The sequence below is a fragment of the Centruroides sculpturatus genome, unplaced genomic scaffold, assembly GCF_000671375.1.
Source record: "Centruroides sculpturatus isolate CEXI.00-Female unplaced genomic scaffold, Cexi_2.0 scaffold634, whole genome shotgun sequence".
NCBI classification, from domain to species: domain Eukaryota; kingdom Metazoa; phylum Arthropoda; class Arachnida; order Scorpiones; family Buthidae; genus Centruroides; species Centruroides sculpturatus.
In genome coordinates, this window is record NW_019384759.1 from 289,213 (window position 1) to 310,888 (window position 21,676).

The following is a 21,676-nucleotide window of genomic DNA, read 5'->3' on the forward strand; positions in this document are numbered from 1 at the left end:
TATTTCATTAAAATTAAACGTGCGTACAATGATTATTAATAAATTAACATTAATACTTAATATTGGGAATTTTACTCTAAATATTTTTCGTAATAAATAAAATACAAATATAAACTTTTACTTACTCTGATAAAATCATAGTTNTTTAATATTTATTATTAAATTCTGTTTACCAACATAGGATGTTGTTAACAGTATCGGTTCCGAAGGTGGACCTAATCCAGCCCTGTTGTAAGCGATAACAATAACAGTGTAAGTCGATGTCTTCTGCAGATCGTTCAATACAGTTTTTTGAATTTCTGCTTTGTGATTAATTTTTACGTTTTTATATGAATAAGATATTTGTGATCCTTGACTGGTTTTCTTATATCCAATGTAAAATCCCAATAATGCACCGTTCCACTGATGCTTTGGTGGAGGCTAAATGTATTTATGTATTTATAGTTTTTAGTAAAAATGGAAATATAAAACTGCAAAAATTATATCATATATCTAAATAATTACCTTCCAAGTTAAAACAGCTGAAGCTGTTGATTTCTCACTTACTTGAAGATCAAAAGCAGGAGTTGCAGGCTCTAAAAAATAGCAAAAGTGAACATCTATTTTAATGCAATTCAAATAGATAACTCGTATTTTTTCATATTATTTCTTCATAAAAAATACCGCATTATTTATTTCATATTTACATATAATATTTTCATGAAATTGCATTAGACAACTGAAATGAGATCTACAAGAGATGTTTGTCGTCTATTGGTTTGACTCCAATTTTGTTGAAACTCCAAATGTTACCAATTAAACCAGAATTTTTAAATATAAATATTTTGACAAGATAATGTTAAAATCCGTTTGATACCTTCTTCAGTAGTAATGGCAATAACCGTTTTCGAGGGTTTGCTACTTCCAACTTCGTTTACTGCAATAACTTGAAAATCATATCTTGTGTAAGGTTTCAAACGAATTATAATGACCGACATTTGAGATCCATCAACTTTTAGTTCCAGCGGCGTGTTTTTATCTTCTAAAAATAATCTTTATAAATATGTAATGCTATTTAATGTTTAATATAAATAAATTTATTAACTACCTTTTTTATAAATACAAATGTATTTTTGAATTACAGTATTTCCATTATAAGGCTGCAACCAACTCAGCCGAACACTTCTACTCCATATTGTTTTTACTTTTAATTCTTCAGGCTGGCTGGGTGGTTCTGAAAAAGTCGACCAAATTCATTTTTCAATATTAATTTTAATATTATAAATCAAAATATTTATTACTTATACTAAAGAACATACCAATGATTCCTAGTCTAATTGCCATCTGGCTATGTCCAAATGTGTTATTGGCACTACAAACATACAATCCACTGTCTTCTCTATTCGTAGATTCAATATTTAAGACTGATTTGTAGCTTCTTTCAAAATTCGTATGCACTATTTGTATCCTAATAAATTATTTTAGCAATTGAAAAGCAAATTATTAAAATTAGCTTATGGAAATATTCACATATATATTAAGAGTTTCCTTTCACCTTTGATTATCTTCTGGCTTGTTTCCGTCTTTAGTCCAATAAATATTTAACGGTTTGTCTCCAGTTATGTTACAAACTAATAGAGAATCTTCGCCATTTTTTACCATTTTCTGAACTGACTCTATGTTAACTGTAGGTGGAACTAAAAACCAAAATATGATATATATTTCCTAAATGGTATTAAAGCTAAATTTCATGCTCACTATGAAAATCGCCACACTCGATCTTCTCCAATTTTGTTGAAACTCCTCAGCGAAGATAGCTAACGATCTTAAACTAAGATATGCAAAATATTAGATTTAAATGTTTTGTAGTTCTAGAGATTGCAACCTTGATTTGGACGTTACTCTGCTCTTCTTCATGCGCGAGGCGCGCACAAATCGTCAACTGTTTTCTTGTTGTGTGCCATCAGAGCACACATATTTTGAAATTTAGTGAATAAGGACAACGTTTTGCTGTAAACTCAGCTGTATTAGACACATTTTCTACTTTAGCATAACTTTTCTATACAGTGACTATCGAGTAGAACTGACTCGTAATAACTTAACAACCTGTTACTCCTACAGCAAACATACCTATTCGTTTGACTGTTATTTATTCATAACATCGTTCATATACAGCAAGGGTCACCAAACTATGGCCCGCGAGGTCAGTTCGTCCGGCCCACCGCCGCACTGTGCCACAAATGAACTAAAATATAATTATTTATATGGAAATATCATAGATTATAGATAAACTTATTACGTAAAAAAATTAAAATAAGTGTAAGTAAAAATGCCAAAATCGGTCTAATCCGATTTTTGCATCTGACAGTAATATAATTTTTAGATAAATTCGTGAAATAAAAAATTTGGCGACTTTTTGCGACTTTGAATATTAGAGCGCTTTTTGTATAAGAAAGCGATTACGAGCTAGCGGCAGCCATCGTGTTTGTGTATTGGTAAATAAATACGTTGATCGTTGGTTGTCTATTTTTTCAGTGTGCTGTATTGAACAAAATGGCTATATGGCCAGCGCTCGTCATTCTTTCAGTCATCTGGCCCGCTGTGAAAAAAGTTTGGTGACCCCTGATATAGAGTAAGGATTCTTGATCTTCCAGAATAGCAGAAATACGCTTAAATAAAAATTCCATGACTGATTTGTACCAATTTTGAAGAGTAAATATCTGGAAATGTGTCATTTCAGAGTATTTTTATTTTAATTAATTTATTTTTTTGAGTCTATTAAAAAGAACATCTTGTCTCTATCAGATTTCATGTTTTTAATCATTAACCAATCCTACCAAAGGAAGATGATTTCAAAAGTGAGCATTTAGATATATTTTGCAGATCTTAGTTTAAGACCCTAAACTATCTTACTTTATAGTTTGAACAAAATTAAAGAAGGTCGAGCGTGGAAGGTCGAGCCATTATATTAAAGGTGTGAATTTTATTATGTTTAATTTAAAATTCTTTTCTTTAATTAATATGTTTCTTATCTATCAATATTTGTATACCTTGAATTTCAACTCTGACTGTTTTGGATAAGTTTTCTCCAATGCCATTACTCACTTCACAGGTATAAAATCCTTCATCATCTTTTTTTGCAGCAACAGTAGACATTGTACCACTTTCAATAATTTTCCAATGGTTTTCTGTTACAGGAAATGATTGAGCAATACTGAAACCTATACAAATGAATTATATTTACAATAATACAATCTGCATTAATATCTAAGTTTAAAATTTTACGATTTTAAAAGAATATCCAGTAATTTAATTTATTCAACTTTAAGAAATTAATTAATTTGTTCATATCGCGTAGATTAGCCCCATATAATTAAAAATAATGTTAAAAAAAAACGATCTACAATGGTTTTGTGTGGGTCATCAATTACTATTATCACAACACATTACTATTATCATTAATACGTTTACTATTTTAACAACTTACAAACTTCTTAAAGATATTTAAATGTCTTCGTTATTTTATATAAATTTACTTCATGAATATCAGATACGATATTATCCCACATCTTATTTATTTATTTATTTTTTAAATAATATATATTTGTAAAAAACATTGGTTTTCTAAAGTACAAAGCTTCATAGTCATGATGATATTATAATTCAATGTTTTAATATTCCATTGACCGTATTTGCTGTTATCAAAATGAAAATCATTATTTGTTTACAAATTATTGTATTTAAAAATTTGTAAATAATATTGCAATAAATATATCGGGGAATAATATTGTCTTAAATTATAATTATTAGGCTTGATATATGATTTTAAAACAAACAAATATTGTCTTAGGTTTTATATTTTAAAATACTAAGTGTATATTATTGTTGTATAGTCACCTTTCGTTCTTCGCCATTTAACAGTTGGTACTGGATAGCCATCAGATTCACATTGAAGAACTAATTTGTTTCCTGCCTTGACAGACACGTCGTAAGGCTGACGAATCCATGAAGGAGGTACTAAAATTATAATTCATAATTAAAATATTCAATAGAATTTGTTATGAACATCGATTATTTTTAAATATCTTACCCGAAACTAATAATTTCGTCGTTAGACTATCGGATCCAGCTCTGTTTGTTACTAAGCAAGTATAATTTCCGCTATCTGCACTTTTAACCGATGCTATGATAAGCGAAGAAGAAAAGTCCTGACGTTGAACTATCAAATGAGAAGATTCTGTCAATGGCTTCCCATTCTTCGACCATTGAAAAGTAAATGGTGGATCGCCTTCATTAACGCCACACATTGCTATGTATCTTTGACTTTCCTTTAAGTTACTTTCGCTAATTTGTGGAACTATCTTTGGTGGAACTAAAATAATAGATATAAATAAATTTAATTTAATTAATTAAATATTTTGTATTAACATTTTAAGATTATATGTAAAATAATTTTACATCTTAACTATAATTTTCCTAATATAATAATACCAGTTGTTTAAACTCAAACCGGATACTGTAATAAACATTATAAAAATATTATTTTAAATTATTGATTTAAAAAATTTTAACATTTGTTAATCAGTTTTTAAGATTATCATGTCAATGTATTTTTTCTCCAGTTATTTCAAATTTTACTCTAAATCTAAGATAAATTTATTTTATAAATTAAACTTATAAACATAATGTAGTACGATAGTTTCTTTTTTAAATTTAAAAATTTAAATAAGAAGAAATAGTATATTATGATACAAGATGATTTTGGTTTTCCTAGTGTATTTGATCACACATGTCCAAACGAAAGTTTCATCCTTTACATAATTTCCCATCACAATATAAGTATTTTAAATAAATTTAAAACTAAAATATTGAATTTTTACTAAGTAAAAGTATCTTTGAATCTTTGAAAAAATCTTTGAATTTTTTGATCGACAATCGAAATATTTCAGAAAATAAAATGACTAAAAGGATTATCGTAAAACAATGCTGGTTTTGCTGTACTTTGGCTAAAAATAATTAAGCCTTAATTATTTTCTGTGAAAGTCCAACAAAACCTCACATATAAAATAGCCTTAATATTGTGTTCAACTTCTTGTTCTCTTCAACTGTACTTCTTAAATCTCAAATCGATAAATGTAGGACTTATCATATAGGATAAGTCCTACATTTGTGGAGTTGTGAGATTTTAGAAGTGCAGCCTTAATATTATTTATAAGACGCAGTTATAATTAAAATGACTTTTATATCAGTCAATTATAAATATAAATTTACTTTCTTAAAACTTAATTAATAAATATTTTATTACGTAGAAAATTGTTAAAAAATCTGAGACTTGTGTACTAAGTCAAAGCATAAAATTGTTTTCAAAATATTATTTGTGATATTCAATGTATATACGATGAGAAACATTGGCGAAATTTAAAACAGGCTATGTTACTATTTCTAAATTTTAATTTGTATTCCAACGGTTTTTCCATTTTATAAGCGATTTCCTATTGTTAATTTAATATAAAGAAAAGAAATAAATTAATTCATTTTAACAGTCTCATTAAATTCACATCACAATGAAATTACAGAAACAATTTAATATGCCAGCAAGATAAAAATTTGGAAAATCAGAACGTTCTTCCATCAACTTATGAACTAATGAATGTATTCATCAACCTCATACTCGCGCCATATTTATATGATAATGTTAACAAACTGTTATTAGACTACAATAATGATAATCTATATCTCAAATTTTATATAGTATTGAGATAAATTTCTTGGAAACGTTATAGACGGTAAAGAATGACTAATTTCAAAATCACGTTGCCTGTTGAATATAACAACAGTGACAAATTCAACTGTGGGTTCGCGCCTCGCCTGGACGGGCTGGTCACGTGGAGTTTTCCGGTTTTCTCCACGTTTGTAACGCCTGAATAGGGACCAAATAGGAGAATGCCTTCCGGGAGGTCTTTTTAAGGCCTCCCGGAAGGCATTTCCCCTAGGCGGATTGCCCAAGTGTTGCTTTGCCGTAACTTAACTAAACAAACAAATAAATTCAACTACAAGTACAAAGTTATTACTTTACAGATCTAAATACTACTGTAAGATGGAGATCGATAGTAAAGGTAGTATTTTTTTATTTGTAACTCCGTTATGATGCAACTTGCAATGTAAATTTTTATAAATAAATGAAATTACTTTCTAATTTGCTTAATCAACTTGCGAAAAAGCAAATTAAGAATTAGAAAAAGAAAATTAGAAATTTCAAATCAAAAGATTGTAATATGTCAACATAACATATTGTTTTATTTTTATTATTGTATTTCCAAATTATATTGTTGAAATAAAAAAATTATATATTTAAAAATTTATATTATATAATATACATTAATGTTTTAATCAATTTTGAAATTCTTATACAATAATATTCATTTGAAAAATATATTTTAATATCAAATATTCGATGTTCATTAGGCTTTACGGACTACAGTGTGGTCACAGTTCAAGATTTTAGCGTGGCTACAAATTTTTATTATAAGAACAATATCTTGCAACATTGCCACTTTCATAATGTAATAATAACTGGAACTGATTCAATGAGATAATATCAAAAACAGATATCTGTGCGGCACGAAATTAAAGGGATAGCTTAGCACTAAATTAAAGGAAATTGCTTTCCTTAATGATATTTAATTTTTGCATTGCATCATAAAAATAATATAAATTAGAAAATGAAATGGATACTATAAAAATAAATAATATCTTCTGTATCAGTAAAAGTGAATGACTATACAGTATTTCTAATTTTAGTTTTTAAAAATTATTACATGTAGGGTAATAGTCGGATGTTAGTTAACTTGATAAAATTCGAAATTTTCTCTTAAAATATATTATTATTCTTTTCTTCGTATTAATGTTGTGTGTTTGTATGTAGATCTATTGTAGATCTGTATATATAAGTATGTGTATATATGTATATATAGGTCTATATATACATATAAAGATACATACCGGACAATTTTTTCAGAAACCGTTCTTTTGAAAAATATGCTTATAAAATAACCTTTCAACAACGGCACATCCGAATAACTGCCATGTTTTATTTTGTCATCAGTCGCTGTTGATCCTAACTTTATAAATACAAAAAATGTAAAAATTCAGAGAGAAATCACACAAAGCGAACAAATTAAATTACAGTCGACCCCCCTATAATACTGTTGATTATTCCGTTTTATATGAATTCCATGTTGTACGAGTCACTTAGATTTAAGTGACTCATACAACATGGAATTCATATAAAACGGAATAATCAACAGTGTTATAGGGGGGGTCGACTGTATTCTTCTACAAATAATATGAGCTATCTAACGTAATTCATACAAATACACCAAAACTAAAAAATAAATAACAATAAAATATCCTGAAAATTTTTATCATTATAGTCAATTTATTTCAATATTCCTACTAAATATGCATTTTTGTAATGATTAAAATCGATAAAACTTTTAAATAAATATACTGTACATAATAAGCACAACCTTTGGTTGATCTATTTGAAATTTTTTAATCATATTTATAGTTTTCAAATGTCTAGAAAATATATTTATTAATTTAGGAACTAAGAAATTTTCCGATTAAAATAGACTGTCAGCCTAATTTAGACTTAAATTTTAATTTAATTCCATTGCAATTGAATTAAAATTTTAGAGTAATTTTTTATTGGAGACACAATCATATTCTTTACATGTGCTTAAATTTATTTTAGAAGTCAATATAGTTTCTAATACTGTATAACTAATAGTTCTGACATTTATTTACAACTGTCAGCACAAAAATTCCAATGGATAGAGTTTTTCATCCATTTAGAGTGATCAGAAGTCATTTAAGATTTTTCCTCCTTCAGTAACATTGATATAAATAAAATGAGACGTTTGAATAGTATATTATGCAATTAGTTTATAATATAGGCGATTATGGCATAAATGGAAATTTGGCCCACTCGCTCCGTCGTGTGTCAATTTCCATGAATGCCATAATCGCTAATTATAAACGAATTGTCATACGGTATTTTGAAGCTAGACTACACCTATTACACTATACATATGGAATTCAAAATCATGTATAAATACAGTATGTGTAGCACCCGCGTCATAAAGCCGTGCCACAAACACTGTGTTGATACATGATTTTGAGTTTCATAAGTATAGAGTTATAGGTGTAGTCAACCACAAAGATTATTAATATTAATAAGTAGAAGAACAAACATTTGAATCTTTAAATATGTAACTGTTCATCGTTTTTATTCTTTATAGATAATGCGGTGCCAAAATCGTAAAAACAATTATTAGTAAACTGTTTTTAAATATATTTATATAGATAAAAAATGAAAAAGTAAGCACATAATAAAATTTATACAAAATAATTATGAAAACATTTTAATTATATTTGAATAAAGATGAAATATAACATATTTATAAAAATTAAAATATATTCATTAATGATGGGAAAATAATATTGATAATGCATTGTATGATTTCGAAATGGTTTAAATATAAAAGAGTTTTACACTTTATGTAAAAGTCTAAGTGTTTGGGATGTATCTTAGACATTTTAAATTAAAAAAATAAAATACAAAAATCCAGACCAAATTTTGATTTTTAAACTTTCTCTTAAAATATCTATAAAATTATTATATAAATAATATATACAAGCGAAAATTTGTATACTATTAAGTATACAAATTTTCGCTTGTATAATATACAATAAATCGTTTATAAGTTATTTGACAATTTTCAAAACATATGATACCGAAATGAAGGAAACACTCAACGATAAGTACCCAAACAATTTTAAAATTATTAAAATAATTATTTAATAGTAATATTAATAGTCTATAATGCTAAATATCGAATTAAATAAGTTTTATTTTGAGAATTTTTATGAATATGCAACTTTAAAAATAATAGTTAATCACTATATAGACATGTTACATATCTACAGTCTATATATCTAACATATCTATCTAGATATACAGTCTAACATATCTATCTAGATATGTTACATATAGACAGTCACTAAACAAATCAAGTTATGAGAAAAACTAGAAAAAATATATTAGACATGTTTTAAATATACAAAATTCTTTATTAAGCTATAAGAATGACTGAGTAAAATTGTACAATGTCTTGAGTATAATATAAAATTGATATAAAATGATAAAATAATTTTCAATTAAATGAAAAAATTGGCAGATCGTCTATAACAATTCAAAGTATAAAATAAAACCTTTTATAATTAGATTTTATAGAATCTGTAGTACTGCATATAAAATTAAATTATAATTATATAAATTAAAAATCTTCTCTAATCAATTTTATAAAATTATAGTTTTGAATAAAAACAAATAAAATAATATTAAAAATGTTATATTAATATGTTTATACATGAAATGTTTAACAAGAATTTAATAAAATTATATATCAACACTTACAAATTAATATAAATTAATTAAAATGTAATGTTGTATTTCTGAAAGTATTATCAAGTAACATTTATTACACTATTAAATTCAATTTGGAATAAAATTAATTTCTTTTAATTATTAAATATGATCTTTAAAATAATTTATATTTATTAAACATTTAATAATTCTAATCATTTTAACATCATTATATTTTGTTGTTACTTAAATTCTAAAGATCATGGTTTATTAAAATATAAACCATGATCTTTAGAAAAAACTGCAAATTCTCTTTAAACTATAACGAATTTAATAATAATATAAAATAATACCTATTATTTTCGGCAGTTAATAAATAAACAATATACAGTATTAATACATTTATCAAATATTATATCTGTTATCTGGGTAAAGAATTTCATTTCATTCAATTATTTAAGTTATATATATTGATAGAATGTTTAATTTAATAAATTGTATCATAATTAAATTGTTTTAATTCAAAAATATACAATTATTATCAACTACAAAATTTATTTCTGTATAAATTGCTAAAACAAAACGAAAAGCTTTCACATTAGCGAAGATAAATTAAAATTGATAAATTTAGTATATTACTTTTCGCTTTGTAATCAATGATCGTTTCCGACCTATTGCAGAAAGACAAGATGGCGACCGATAGCAGAATAAAGAACAAACTTATTACTTACCTTCCATGACAATGGGATAAATAAGATGACAAATCCATAAATATAAACACCAAACTAGTAAATTGCGATTCTGATGTATTTCCATAGCAAATTATAAGCAGATATCAGTGCAATAGTTATGAAATCACAATGAGTAGATGCAGTCCTTGCATAGCTCGGCTCTGTTGCAGTGAAGCCACACTTCCATTCTCGTTAAAACCTACATGGCCCAGTAAAAATGTCTACGTGAGAAGATATCCAGAAAATACCAGTCCTATTAAATTATGAAATTCCTATTATTCTTGTTTTGACATATATAAAGAACTGCATAAACTTTTACTTGAACCTTGATTTTAGGTGGATAAACCTGCTTTGAATAATACTAAACAGCTGATTAGAGCGACACATAGTGGTAAAATATAGTACTTAGTTACACAATAATAAAATTAACGAATGAAAAACTTCAGTTTCAAAAATTAATTTAAGAAAACCTAAGTTATATATCTTAAATATTAAACATATACAATGATTATTAATAATAACATTGCAATAAAATTTCCAGCATTAAGAATTAGAATTTTTCTGAATATATCAACCACAAGTGTAAACTTTTACTTACTCTGTTAAAATACTTTTAGTAATTTCTTCAAATTATGCTTGTTAAAACTGACTGTAAATAAAATTATAATTTTTATTTTTCTGTAAATATTAAATATTTTAGTATAAAACAGAACTTACCTGCATGCTTCACACATATAATAATAAATTATATTACTTTTAAAATTTAATGACAAAGTAACAATCACTCACGAAGCCATTAAGGTATTCAATTAGGATAAAATACAAAAACAATAAAATATTAATAATGAATAAAAATGTTTTATTTTCATAAAAACAAATACGGTCTAAGAAGTTCAATACAGAATGCAAACTTTTAACAAATCACACAATTCTTCTAATCATATAATCTACAGAAACATTTAACAGTTTTCATGTTGTAGATTTTATTGGACATATCTTAAGTTATAAAAGTTTGCGTGTTTTTGGAAACTGTTGAATGCTCATAAAAATCTTCAAAAGTTTGAATGATTTACAAAGTTGTTTTGCGGTTCCTATAATAAAGAATTATTCTAAATGGAAAATAAGTGAACAATATAAATTTAAAATATTTATAACTTACATGGCATTGGCACCTAAGAAATTCTTCATTTCTTCCACCACACTATCGTATCTAGGATCATCATATTCCGCTTCACTTCCATATGTATGAAGAGCGGAGTAAGTAGATTGATTCTGTACAGGAGTGGATGCCGGAATGGGAACAGGAGGAGGAGCAGGAGTAGGAGCTGGAACTGGAGCACGTGGTAAGGAACGAACCATTCCCGTCGTTACTAAATNAGATTTTTATCTGCATCAAAATTCTCTCAATGCACATCTTGCAATGCACTGTTATTAATAAAATAATTACTTTGTTCGGATAATTATATTATAATTATATAGGTAAACATATAAGTATGCAAATAAATATAAAGTTTTTCGTACTAAATGTGCGTTGCAACGTTTTCCATTTCTTTAGCCTATTCTGCGTTCTTTGAGAGAATTTTGACGCTTACTGTATTTTGATTGAAAAACGGCGATAGAACTTTATCAACTGAACAGCTTACCATATTGATCGAGATTAATGAAATTATATTCATTAAACATTTAAACTGTCATACAGTATAGTACCGCAAATTCGACTTAATTAGACTGAAAAGGTAGCGAGTTATCAAAAATAACTAGTTTTACGGATAGCGATGATGATAGTCTAAATAGTTGAATATTCATAAAGTACATTATATGTACAAATTCATATACATATTATCTACGCACCAATAGAGATTATTAATACTTGTAATTAAGTTTTAATTTTAAGAAACGAAGTAGCTAGTTTCGAGTCAGTGACATTCGCGTATTGGCGTTTTGCAATGTTCTCCTGTTATATTCTTTGTTAACAGGTAGAATTGATGCTATTATCGAGTTTCGCCAGTGAAAAACAATAACTTATTCGATAGTAGTGTCAAGTTATAAAGATAAAAATTATATTACATGTTCATTATTGTTAATTTTTTTCGAACGACACGACGAGTTTTATGGAATGTCGATTTATCGATAGTCGAGTTTTCTGGGCTCTATTGTAATTTATTTTAAAATTATGTTTATGAATACGAATAAAAATTATAAATTCTTTCTATTAAACTTCATTAAAATCAATCCAATTTATCAAACAAGTCGTGTTTAAAAATACGAAAATATTTTGAATAATTAATGACCAAAAATTTTGCACAAAAATAAATGATTATCTGATATCAGTAATGAAATTCAAATATACTGTTAAACATAAACCGAAATAATATATCTTTTTTAAAATGGCTAACTTTTATTTGCTGTGAGAAAGCTGAGTACTTCAGTGGGTCCACTGTCTCCATATTCGTTCTTCGCTGTTAAATACATCTGATATTGAACTCCACTGACCAATCCTCCGATAGTATAATTATTATTTGGAGCCAATGGCAGTCGAACCATTTGCCACTGACCATTGGTAGGTTTTATGTGAGCAACATAACCTATTAATATTTAAAGAATAAAGTTAATCGATGTTTATACATTCTAAATAATATTTAAAGTAATATTAAGTACCAGTAAGCGGTGTGTTTCTCTTCGAAGACCATAAAATTCTCATAGTCACCGAATTTGGATCAGTTGTCAAAATGGATATTCGAGGTGTTGGAGGAGATTCTTAAAAATAAATATAATGAAGTTTAATTAAAAATTTTAATATATTTAGTCTTATAATACTTATTAATAAATGTTCTCTTACCAATATACGATGTTGTTAAGAGTATTGGTTCCGAAGGTGGAGCTAATCCTGCTCTATTATAAGCAATTACATTTACAGTGTAAGTTGAAGTCTTCTGCAGATTATCCAACACAGTTTTTTGAATTTCCGTTTTTGAATCAATTTTTACATTTTTATATGAGTAAGATATTTGTGAACCTTGACTGGTTTTTTTATATCCAATGTAAAATCCCAGTAATGGTCCATTCCACTGATGTTTTGGAGGAGACTAAAATTTTTAAATGTTTATTATTAATTTAAATAAAATATTGAAATCAAAACAAAGATCACTAAAAACAATTACCTTCCAACTTAAAACAGCTGAAGCTGTCGATTTATCACTTACTTGAAGATCAAAAGCAGGAGATGCAGGTTCTGCAAAAATAAAAGTAATCATGTTAGATATTATTAAATGTATTAATAATTAATTTTTTCACTCTATAAAGCCTAACATTTATTTTATACTTATAAAATCAAGCTTGCAAAAATAATCAAACTAACTTTAGAGCTAAAAATAACTAAAAACTAATTATCACCTTCTTCAGTGGTAATAGCTTCAACAGTTTTCGACGGTTTGCTACTTCCTACTTCATTGACGGCAACAACTTGAAATTGATATTTTGTATATGGCTTCAAACGAAGAACAATCACTGACATTTGAGATCCATCAACTTTTAATTCCAAAGGATTATTCTTATCTTCTAAGAAAAGTAACAATAACAATAACATTCAGTTTAAATATAAATAAAGATATTAATTTCGATCAAATTACTCCAGAGAATGAGAAAGAAACTCTACTTTGTAGGTCAACAACTTTGATAATTATAATTAAAGTACGTTCACTGGTGACATGCATACTTAAATTTCAATGTCATTTTTTTCGATTCTCTGTAAAACATTAATTGTTTCCACTGACAAAATCAATTTAAATCTATTTATATTTTGTAATTTTAAATTATATATTTTTCGCTTTGAAAGAGAAACTAATCAAGGTCGTTTGTCACTTGCAGAGGCCATCAAGCTTTGTCCTTTGTGTAATGAATGAACACGATTAGAAAGTGAACTAAATTAAAGTTTCTTTAGATAAGCGATGAAAGGTTGTATTNAATATATTTTAATATCAAATATTCGATGTTCATTAGGCTTTACGGACTACAGTGTGGTCACAGTTCAAGATTTTAGCGTGGCTACAAATTTTTATTATAAGAACAATATCTTGCAACATTGCCACTTTCATAATGTAATAATAACTGGAACTGATTCAATGAGATAATATCAAAAACAGATATCTGTGCGGCACGAAATTAAAGGGATAGCTTAGCACTAAATTAAAGGAAATTGCTTTCCTTAATGATATTTAATTTTTGCATTGCATCATAAAAATAATATAAATTAGAAAATGAAATGGATACTATAAAAATAAATAATATCTTCTGTATCAGTAAAAGTGAATGACTATACAGTATTTCTAATTTTAGTTTTTAAAAATTATTACATGTAGGGTAATAGTCGGATGTTAGTTAACTTGATAAAATTCGAAATTTTCTCTTAAAATATATTATTATTCTTTTCTTCGTATTAATGTTGTGTGTTTGTATGTAGATCTATTGTAGATCTGTATATATAAGTATGTGTATATATGTATATATAGGTCTATATATACATATAAAGATACATACCGGACAATTTTTTCAGAAACCGTTCTTTTGAAAAATATGCTTATAAAATAACCTTTCAACAACGGCACATCCGAATAACTGCCATGTTTTATTTTGTCATCAGTCGCTGTTGATCCTAACTTTATAAATACAAAAAATGTAAAAATTCAGAGAGAAATCACACAAAGCGAACAAATTAAATTACAGTCGACCCCCCTATAATACTGTTGATTATTCCGTTTTATATGAATTCCATGTTGTACGAGTCACTTAGATTTAAGTGACTCATACAACATGGAATTCATATAAAACGGAATAATCAACAGTGTTATAGGGGGGGTCGACTGTATTCTTCTACAAATAATATGAGCTATCTAACGTAATTCATACAAATACACCAAAACTAAAAAATAAATAACAATAAAATATCCTGAAAATTTTTATCATTATAGTCAATTTATTTCAATATTCCTACTAAATATGCATTTTTGTAATGATTAAAATCGATAAAACTTTTAAATAAATATACTGTACATAATAAGCACAACCTTTGGTTGATCTATTTGAAATTTTTTAATCATATTTATAGTTTTCAAATGTCTAGAAAATATATTTATTAATTTAGGAACTAAGAAATTTTCCGATTAAAATAGACTGTCAGCCTAATTTAGACTTAAATTTTAATTTAATTCCATTGCAATTGAATTAAAATTTTAGAGTAATTTTTTATTGGAGACACAATCATATTCTTTACATGTGCTTAAATTTATTTTAGAAGTCAATATAGTTTCTAATACTGTATAACTAATAGTTCTGACATTTATTTACAACTGTCAGCACAAAAATTCCAATGGATAGAGTTTTTCATCCATTTAGAGTGATCAGAAGTCATTTAAGATTTTTCCTCCTTCAGTAACATTGATATAAATAAAATGAGACGTTTGAATAGTATATTATGCAATTAGTTTATAATATAGGCGATTATGGCATAAATGGAAATTTGGCCCACTCGCTCCGTCGTGTGTCAATTTCCATGAATGCCATAATCGCTAATTATAAACGAATTGTCATACGGTATTTTGAAGCTAGACTACACCTATTACACTATACATATGGAATTCAAAATCATGTATAAATACAGTATGTGTAGCACCCGCGTCATAAAGCCGTGCCACAAACACTGTGTTGATACATGATTTTGAGTTTCATAAGTATAGAGTTATAGGTGTAGTCAACCACAAAGATTATTAATATTAATAAGTAGAAGAACAAACATTTGAATCTTTAAATATGTAACTGTTCATCGTTTTTATTCTTTATAGATAATGCGGTGCCAAAATCGTAAAAACAATTATTAGTAAACTGTTTTTAAATATATTTATATAGATAAAAAATGAAAAAGTAAGCACATAATAAAATTTATACAAAATAATTATGAAAACATTTTAATTATATTTGAATAAAGATGAAATATAACATATTTATAAAAATTAAAATATATTCATTAATGATGGGAAAATAATATTGATAATGCATTGTATGATTTCGAAATGGTTTAAATATAAAAGAGTTTTACACTTTATGTAAAAGTCTAAGTNAAGAAATTTTCCGATTAAAATAGACTGTCAGCCTAATTTAGACTTAAATTTTAATTTAATTCCATTGCAATTGAATTAAAATTTTAGAGTAATTTTTTATTGGAGACACAATCATATTCTTTACATGTGCTTAAATTTATTTTAGAAGTCAATATAGTTTCTAATACTGTATAACTAATAGTTCTGACATTTATTTACAACTGTCAGCACAAAAATTCCAATGGATAGAGTTTTTCATCCATTTAGAGTGATCAGAAGTCATTTAAGATTTTTCCTCCTTCAGTAACATTGATATAAATAAAATGAGACGTTTGAATAGTATATTATGCAATTAGTTTATAATATAGGCGATTATGGCATAAATGGAAATTTGGCCCACTCGCTCCGTCGTGTGTCAATTTCCATGAATGCCATAATCGCTAATTATAAACGAATTGTCATACGGTATTTTGAAGCTAGACTACACCTATTACACTATACATATGGAATTCAAAATCATGTATAAATACAGTATGTGTAGCACCCGCGTCATAAAGCCGTGCCACAAACACTGTGTTGATACATGATTTTGAGTTTCATAAGTATAGAGTTATAGGTGTAGTCAACCACAAAGATTATTAATATTAATAAGTAGAAGAACAAACATTTGAATCTTTAAATATGTAACTGTTCATCGTTTTTATTCTTTATAGATAATGCGGTGCCAAAATCGTAAAAACAATTATTAGTAAACTGTTTTTAAATATATTTATATAGATAAAAAATGAAAAAGTAAGCACATAATAAAATTTATACAAAATAATTATGAAAACATTTTAATTATATTTGAATAAAGATGAAATATAACATATTTATAAAAATTAAAATATATTCATTAATGATGGGAAAATAATATTGATAATGCATTGTATGATTTCGAAATGGTTTAAATATAAAAGAGTTTTACACTTTATGTAAAAGTCTAAGTGTTTGGGATGTATCTTAGACATTTTAAATTAAAAAAATAAAATACAAAAATCCAGACCAAATTTTGATTTTTAAACTTTCTCTTAAAATATCTATAAAATTATTATATAAATAATATATACAAGCGAAAATTTGTATACTATTAAGTATACAAATTTTCGCTTGTATAATATACAATAAATCGTTTATAAGTTATTTGACAATTTTCAAAACATATGATACCGAAATGAAGGAAACACTCAACGATAAGTACCCAAACAATTTTAAAATTATTAAAATAATTATTTAATAGTAATATTAATAGTCTATAATGCTAAATATCGAATTAAATAAGTTTTATTTTGAGAATTTTTATGAATATGCAACTTTAAAAATAATAGTTAATCACTATATAGACATGTTACATATCTACAGTCTATATATCTAACATATCTATCTAGATATACAGTCTAACATATCTATCTAGATATGTTACATATAGACAGTCACTAAACAAATCAAGTTATGAGAAAAACTAGAAAAAATATATTAGACATGTTTTAAATATACAAAATTCTTTATTAAGCTATAAGAATGACTGAGTAAAATTGTACAATGTCTTGAGTATAATATAAAATTGATATAAAATGATAAAATAATTTTCAATTAAATGAAAAAATTGGCAGATCGTCTATAACAATTCAAAGTATAAAATAAAACCTTTTATAATTAGATTTTATAGAATCTGTAGTACTGCATATAAAATTAAATTATAATTATATAAATTAAAAATCTTCTCTAATCAATTTTATAAAATTATAGTTTTGAATAAAAACAAATAAAATAATATTAAAAATGTTATATTAATATGTTTATACATGAAATGTTTAACAAGAATTTAATAAAATTATATATCAACACTTACAAATTAATATAAATTAATTAAAATGTAATGTTGTATTTCTGAAAGTATTATCAAGTAACATTTATTACACTATTAAATTCAATTTGGAATAAAATTAATTTCTTTTAATTATTAAATATGATCTTTAAAATAATTTATATTTATTAAACATTTAATAATTCTAATCATTTTAACATCATTATATTTTGTTGTTACTTAAATTCTAAAGATCATGGTTTATTAAAATATAAACCATGATCTTTAGAAAAAACTGCAAATTCTCTTTAAACTATAACGAATTTAATAATAATATAAAATAATACCTATTATTTTCGGCAGTTAATAAATAAACAATATACAGTATTAATACATTTATCAAATATTATATCTGTTATCTGGGTAAAGAATTTCATTTCATTCAATTATTTAAGTTATATATATTGATAGAATGTTTAATTTAATAAATTGTATCATAATTAAATTGTTTTAATTCAAAAATATACAATTATTATCAACTACAAAATTTATTTCTGTATAAATTGCTAAAACAAAACGAAAAGCTTTCACATTAGCGAAGATAAATTAAAATTGATAAATTTAGTATATTACTTTTCGCTTTGTAATCAATGATCGTTTCCGACCTATTGCAGAAAGACAAGATGGCGACCGATAGCAGAATAAAGAACAAACTTATTACTTACCTTCCATGACAATGGGATAAATAAGATGACAAATCCATAAATATAAACACCAAACTAGTAAATTGCGATTCTGATGTATTTCCATAGCAAATTATAAGCAGATATCAGTGCAATAGTTATGAAATCACAATGAGTAGATGCAGTCCTTGCATAGCTCGGCTCTGTTGCAGTGAAGCCACACTTCCATTCTCGTTAAAACCTACATGGCCCAGTAAAAATGTCTACGTGAGAAGATATCCAGAAAATACCAGTCCTATTAAATTATGAAATTCCTATTATTCTTGTTTTGACATATATAAAGAACTGCATAAACTTTTACTTGAACCTTGATTTTAGGTGGATAAACCTGCTTTGAATAATACTAAACAGCTGATTAGAGCGACACATAGTGGTAAAATATAGTACTTAGTTACACAATAATAAAATTAACGAATGAAAAACTTCAGTTTCAAAAATTAATTTAAGAAAACCTAAGTTATATATCTTAAATATTAAACATATACAATGATTATTAATAATAACATTGCAATAAAATTTCCAGCATTAAGAATTAGAATTTTTCTGAATATATCAACCACAAGTGTAAACTTTTACTTACTCTGTTAAAATACTTTTAGTAATTTCTTCAAATTATGCTTGTTAAAACTGACTGTAAATAAAATTATAATTTTTATTTTTCTGTAAATATTAAATATTTTAGTATAAAACAGAACTTACCTGCATGCTTCACACATATAATAATAAATTATATTACTTTTAAAATTTAATGACAAAGTAACAATCACTCACGAAGCCATTAAGGTATTCAATTAGGATAAAATACAAAAACAATAAAATATTAATAATGAATAAAAATGTTTTATTTTCATAAAAACAAATACGGTCTAAGAAGTTCAATACAGAATGCAAACTTTTAACAAATCACACAATTCTTCTAATCATATAATCTACAGAAACATTTAACAGTTTTCATGTTGTAGATTTTATTGGACATATCTTAAGTTATAAAAGTTTGCGTGTTTTTGGAAACTGTTGAATGCTCATAAAAATCTTCAAAAGTTTGAATGATTTACAAAGTTGTTTTGCGGTTCCTATAATAAAGAATTATTCTAAATGGAAAATAAGTGAACAATATAAATTTAAAATATTTATAACTTACATGGCATTGGCACCTAAGAAATTCTTCATTTCTTCCACCACACTATCGTATCTAGGATCATCATATTCCGCTTCACTTCCATATGTATGAAGAGCGGAGTAAGTAGATTGATTCTGTACAGGAGTGGATGCCGGAATGGGAACAGGAGGAGGAGCAGGAGTAGGAGCTGGAACTGGAGCACGTGGTAAGGAACGAACCATTCCCGTCGTTACTAAATCGGGTCTTTGAGTTGGAGTGGCTGCTGTATAAGTAAAGCCGCGTGCCTCGACGCCTTCTGGTGCATAAAGACCAGTTTATGAATAATAATGGAAAAATCAATAAAAATATTTAAGAATAAAACAAACCTGGTTCTAAAAACGGCCTGTCTAATTTGTGCATGCAGCAGCAGGATNCTTACCAAATTACATAAAAAGAAACGTCTTAACTTTTCCAAACGCTATAAAGACTGGACCTTATAAGATTGGAAAAGGATTGTATGGTCAGATGAATTCAAAATTAATAGAGTTGGTTCAGATGGGCGAAAATTGGTATGGACTACATCGACGAAGTCTATAACTAGCGACATTGAAATTTGGTGGTGATAGTCTTACGGGCCCGTATTACTTATAACAGCAGGCCCGTATTACTTATTTCGGGCCTGCTGTTCTATACCTAATAGAATGGATAGCGTTATTTACACCTAAATACTTGACGATTATTTGTTACAATCTGTTGATTATTACCACATTGATAGGAGCTCTTTCATTAATCATCAAGATAATGATCCAAAACATACATCTAGGAGGAAATATCATGGCTTCGGGATGAAAACATTAGCCTGCTTAAGTGACTGCCTCAATCTCTCGATCTCAACCCGATTTAACACGTCTGGTCCCTTCTTAAACGTCGCTTGTCTGACTATGCAGCTCCGCCTGAAAGCATCTACAAATTATGGGAACGTGTACAGGTCAAGTGAGGCAAAATAATATTGCACGATTGAAGGAATATTTAATTGGAATATGGCTGAAAGAATTAGGAAGGTTTTAAAGGCCAAAGGAAGTTATACTAATTATTAAAGTGTATAGTCGACCCCCCTATAACACGTTCCGTTCTTTATGAAATTGATGTTCTACGAGTCCTTAAATACATGAGCCAATCACAGCCCGGCACGTATGCAGTTTATTGACTACGGTTTTAACTACTGTTTGAAAGGTTTTCTTCCATAAAATTAATCGATTCTAGACTAATTTGACTCAACATTTCCAAAACACGTACAATTTTTTGGGAATAATCCATATAAACTATGCTATAAACAAAAAATTGTAGGATTACTTACCGAGTGTGCAAACGAAGCCATTGCTTAAGCTTGTTTTCGTCGCGGAGCGGCGCATCGAACGGGGCGTGCGCGTTTCCTAATAAATTATTTTTCTGCGAAAAATTTGCTGAACTTTGGAGACATCATTAATATAAATATAATTTTTATGGACGTTAAATAATAAATGGTTTTTAGTAGGTCTGCTGCTCGTTTAAACTCAACGGTTTGTGCAATATCCGCTATTGGTCTACATTCGACCAATCCTGTAGCGACATGAGTCGGCAATGGCGTTTTATCGTTATATAGGAGTCTCTTTTAGATTGTTTATACGAATATGGTCGCAATTTTTTCCCCGTTATATATGAATCCGAATTATATGAACCCGTTTTATGGGGGATCTACTGTACTTTTTCCACAATT

At 26.8% G+C, this 21,676-nt stretch overlaps 2 protein-coding genes across 4 annotated transcripts in view; both read right to left on the reverse strand.

Annotated features, from left to right (window-relative positions):
* The window catches only part of LOC111628755 (titin-like), a 60,818-nt gene that overhangs the window by 20,490 nt on the left and 18,652 nt on the right, over positions 1 to 21,676 (reverse strand). The window contains exons 28-43 of the mRNA XM_023372598.1: positions 19,976 to 20,236; positions 13,534 to 13,698; positions 13,302 to 13,372; positions 12,980 to 13,226; positions 12,799 to 12,897; positions 12,537 to 12,725; positions 11,313 to 11,510; positions 4,070 to 4,351; positions 3,877 to 3,996; positions 3,030 to 3,200; positions 1,535 to 1,676; positions 1,299 to 1,447; positions 1,088 to 1,213; positions 857 to 1,021; positions 505 to 575; positions 174 to 420 (exon numbers count right to left, since the gene is read on the reverse strand). Of these exons, the coding sequence (XP_023228366.1) occupies positions 174 to 420; positions 505 to 575; positions 857 to 1,021; positions 1,088 to 1,213; positions 1,299 to 1,447; positions 1,535 to 1,676; positions 3,030 to 3,200; positions 3,877 to 3,996; positions 4,070 to 4,351; positions 11,313 to 11,510; positions 12,537 to 12,725; positions 12,799 to 12,897; positions 12,980 to 13,226; positions 13,302 to 13,372; positions 13,534 to 13,698; positions 19,976 to 20,236 (2,703 nt within the window). The remainder of the gene's footprint in view (positions 1 to 173; positions 421 to 504; positions 576 to 856; positions 1,022 to 1,087; positions 1,214 to 1,298; positions 1,448 to 1,534; positions 1,677 to 3,029; positions 3,201 to 3,876; positions 3,997 to 4,069; positions 4,352 to 11,312; positions 11,511 to 12,536; positions 12,726 to 12,798; positions 12,898 to 12,979; positions 13,227 to 13,301; positions 13,373 to 13,533; positions 13,699 to 19,975; positions 20,237 to 21,676) is intronic.
* Positions 10,998 to 20,347, reverse strand: LOC111628771 (dnaJ homolog subfamily B member 6-like). Of its 3 annotated transcripts, XM_023372616.1 has the most exons (4): positions 20,307 to 20,341; positions 20,160 to 20,233; positions 11,300 to 11,496; positions 10,998 to 11,231 (listed from the first exon to the last, which is right to left on the reverse strand). In XM_023372616.1, exons 1-4 carry the CDS (start codon positions 20,338 to 20,340, stop codon positions 11,210 to 11,212), a joined length of 327 nt encoding a protein of 108 aa, XP_023228384.1. In that variant the 5' UTR covers position 20,341; the 3' UTR covers positions 10,998 to 11,209. The 3 variants fall into 3 exon arrangements, with proteins under 3 accessions (XP_023228384.1, XP_023228382.1, XP_023228383.1); XM_023372614.1 differs by lacking the exons at positions 10,998 to 11,231; positions 11,300 to 11,496 and adding an exon at positions 19,661 to 19,894 and having other exon boundaries at positions 19,963 to 20,236; positions 20,307 to 20,347; XM_023372615.1 differs by lacking the exons at positions 10,998 to 11,231; positions 11,300 to 11,496 and adding an exon at positions 19,661 to 19,894 and having other exon boundaries at positions 19,963 to 20,233; positions 20,307 to 20,345.

Bases quoted from the DNA above. Each gene is read 5' to 3' on its own strand.
- LOC111628771 (XM_023372614.1), bottom strand. From the start codon at position 20,340: ATGCACAAATTAGACAGGCCGTTTTTAGAACCAG. The intron at 20,237-20,306 runs GTTTGTTTTATT...TTTATGCACCAG, and splicing joins CAGGCCGTTTTTAGAACCAG to AAGGCGTCGAGGCACGCGGC. The intron at 19,895-19,962 runs GTAAGTTATAAA...TCTTTATTATAG, and splicing joins TTCTTAGGTGCCAATGCCAT to GAACCGCAAAACAACTTTGT.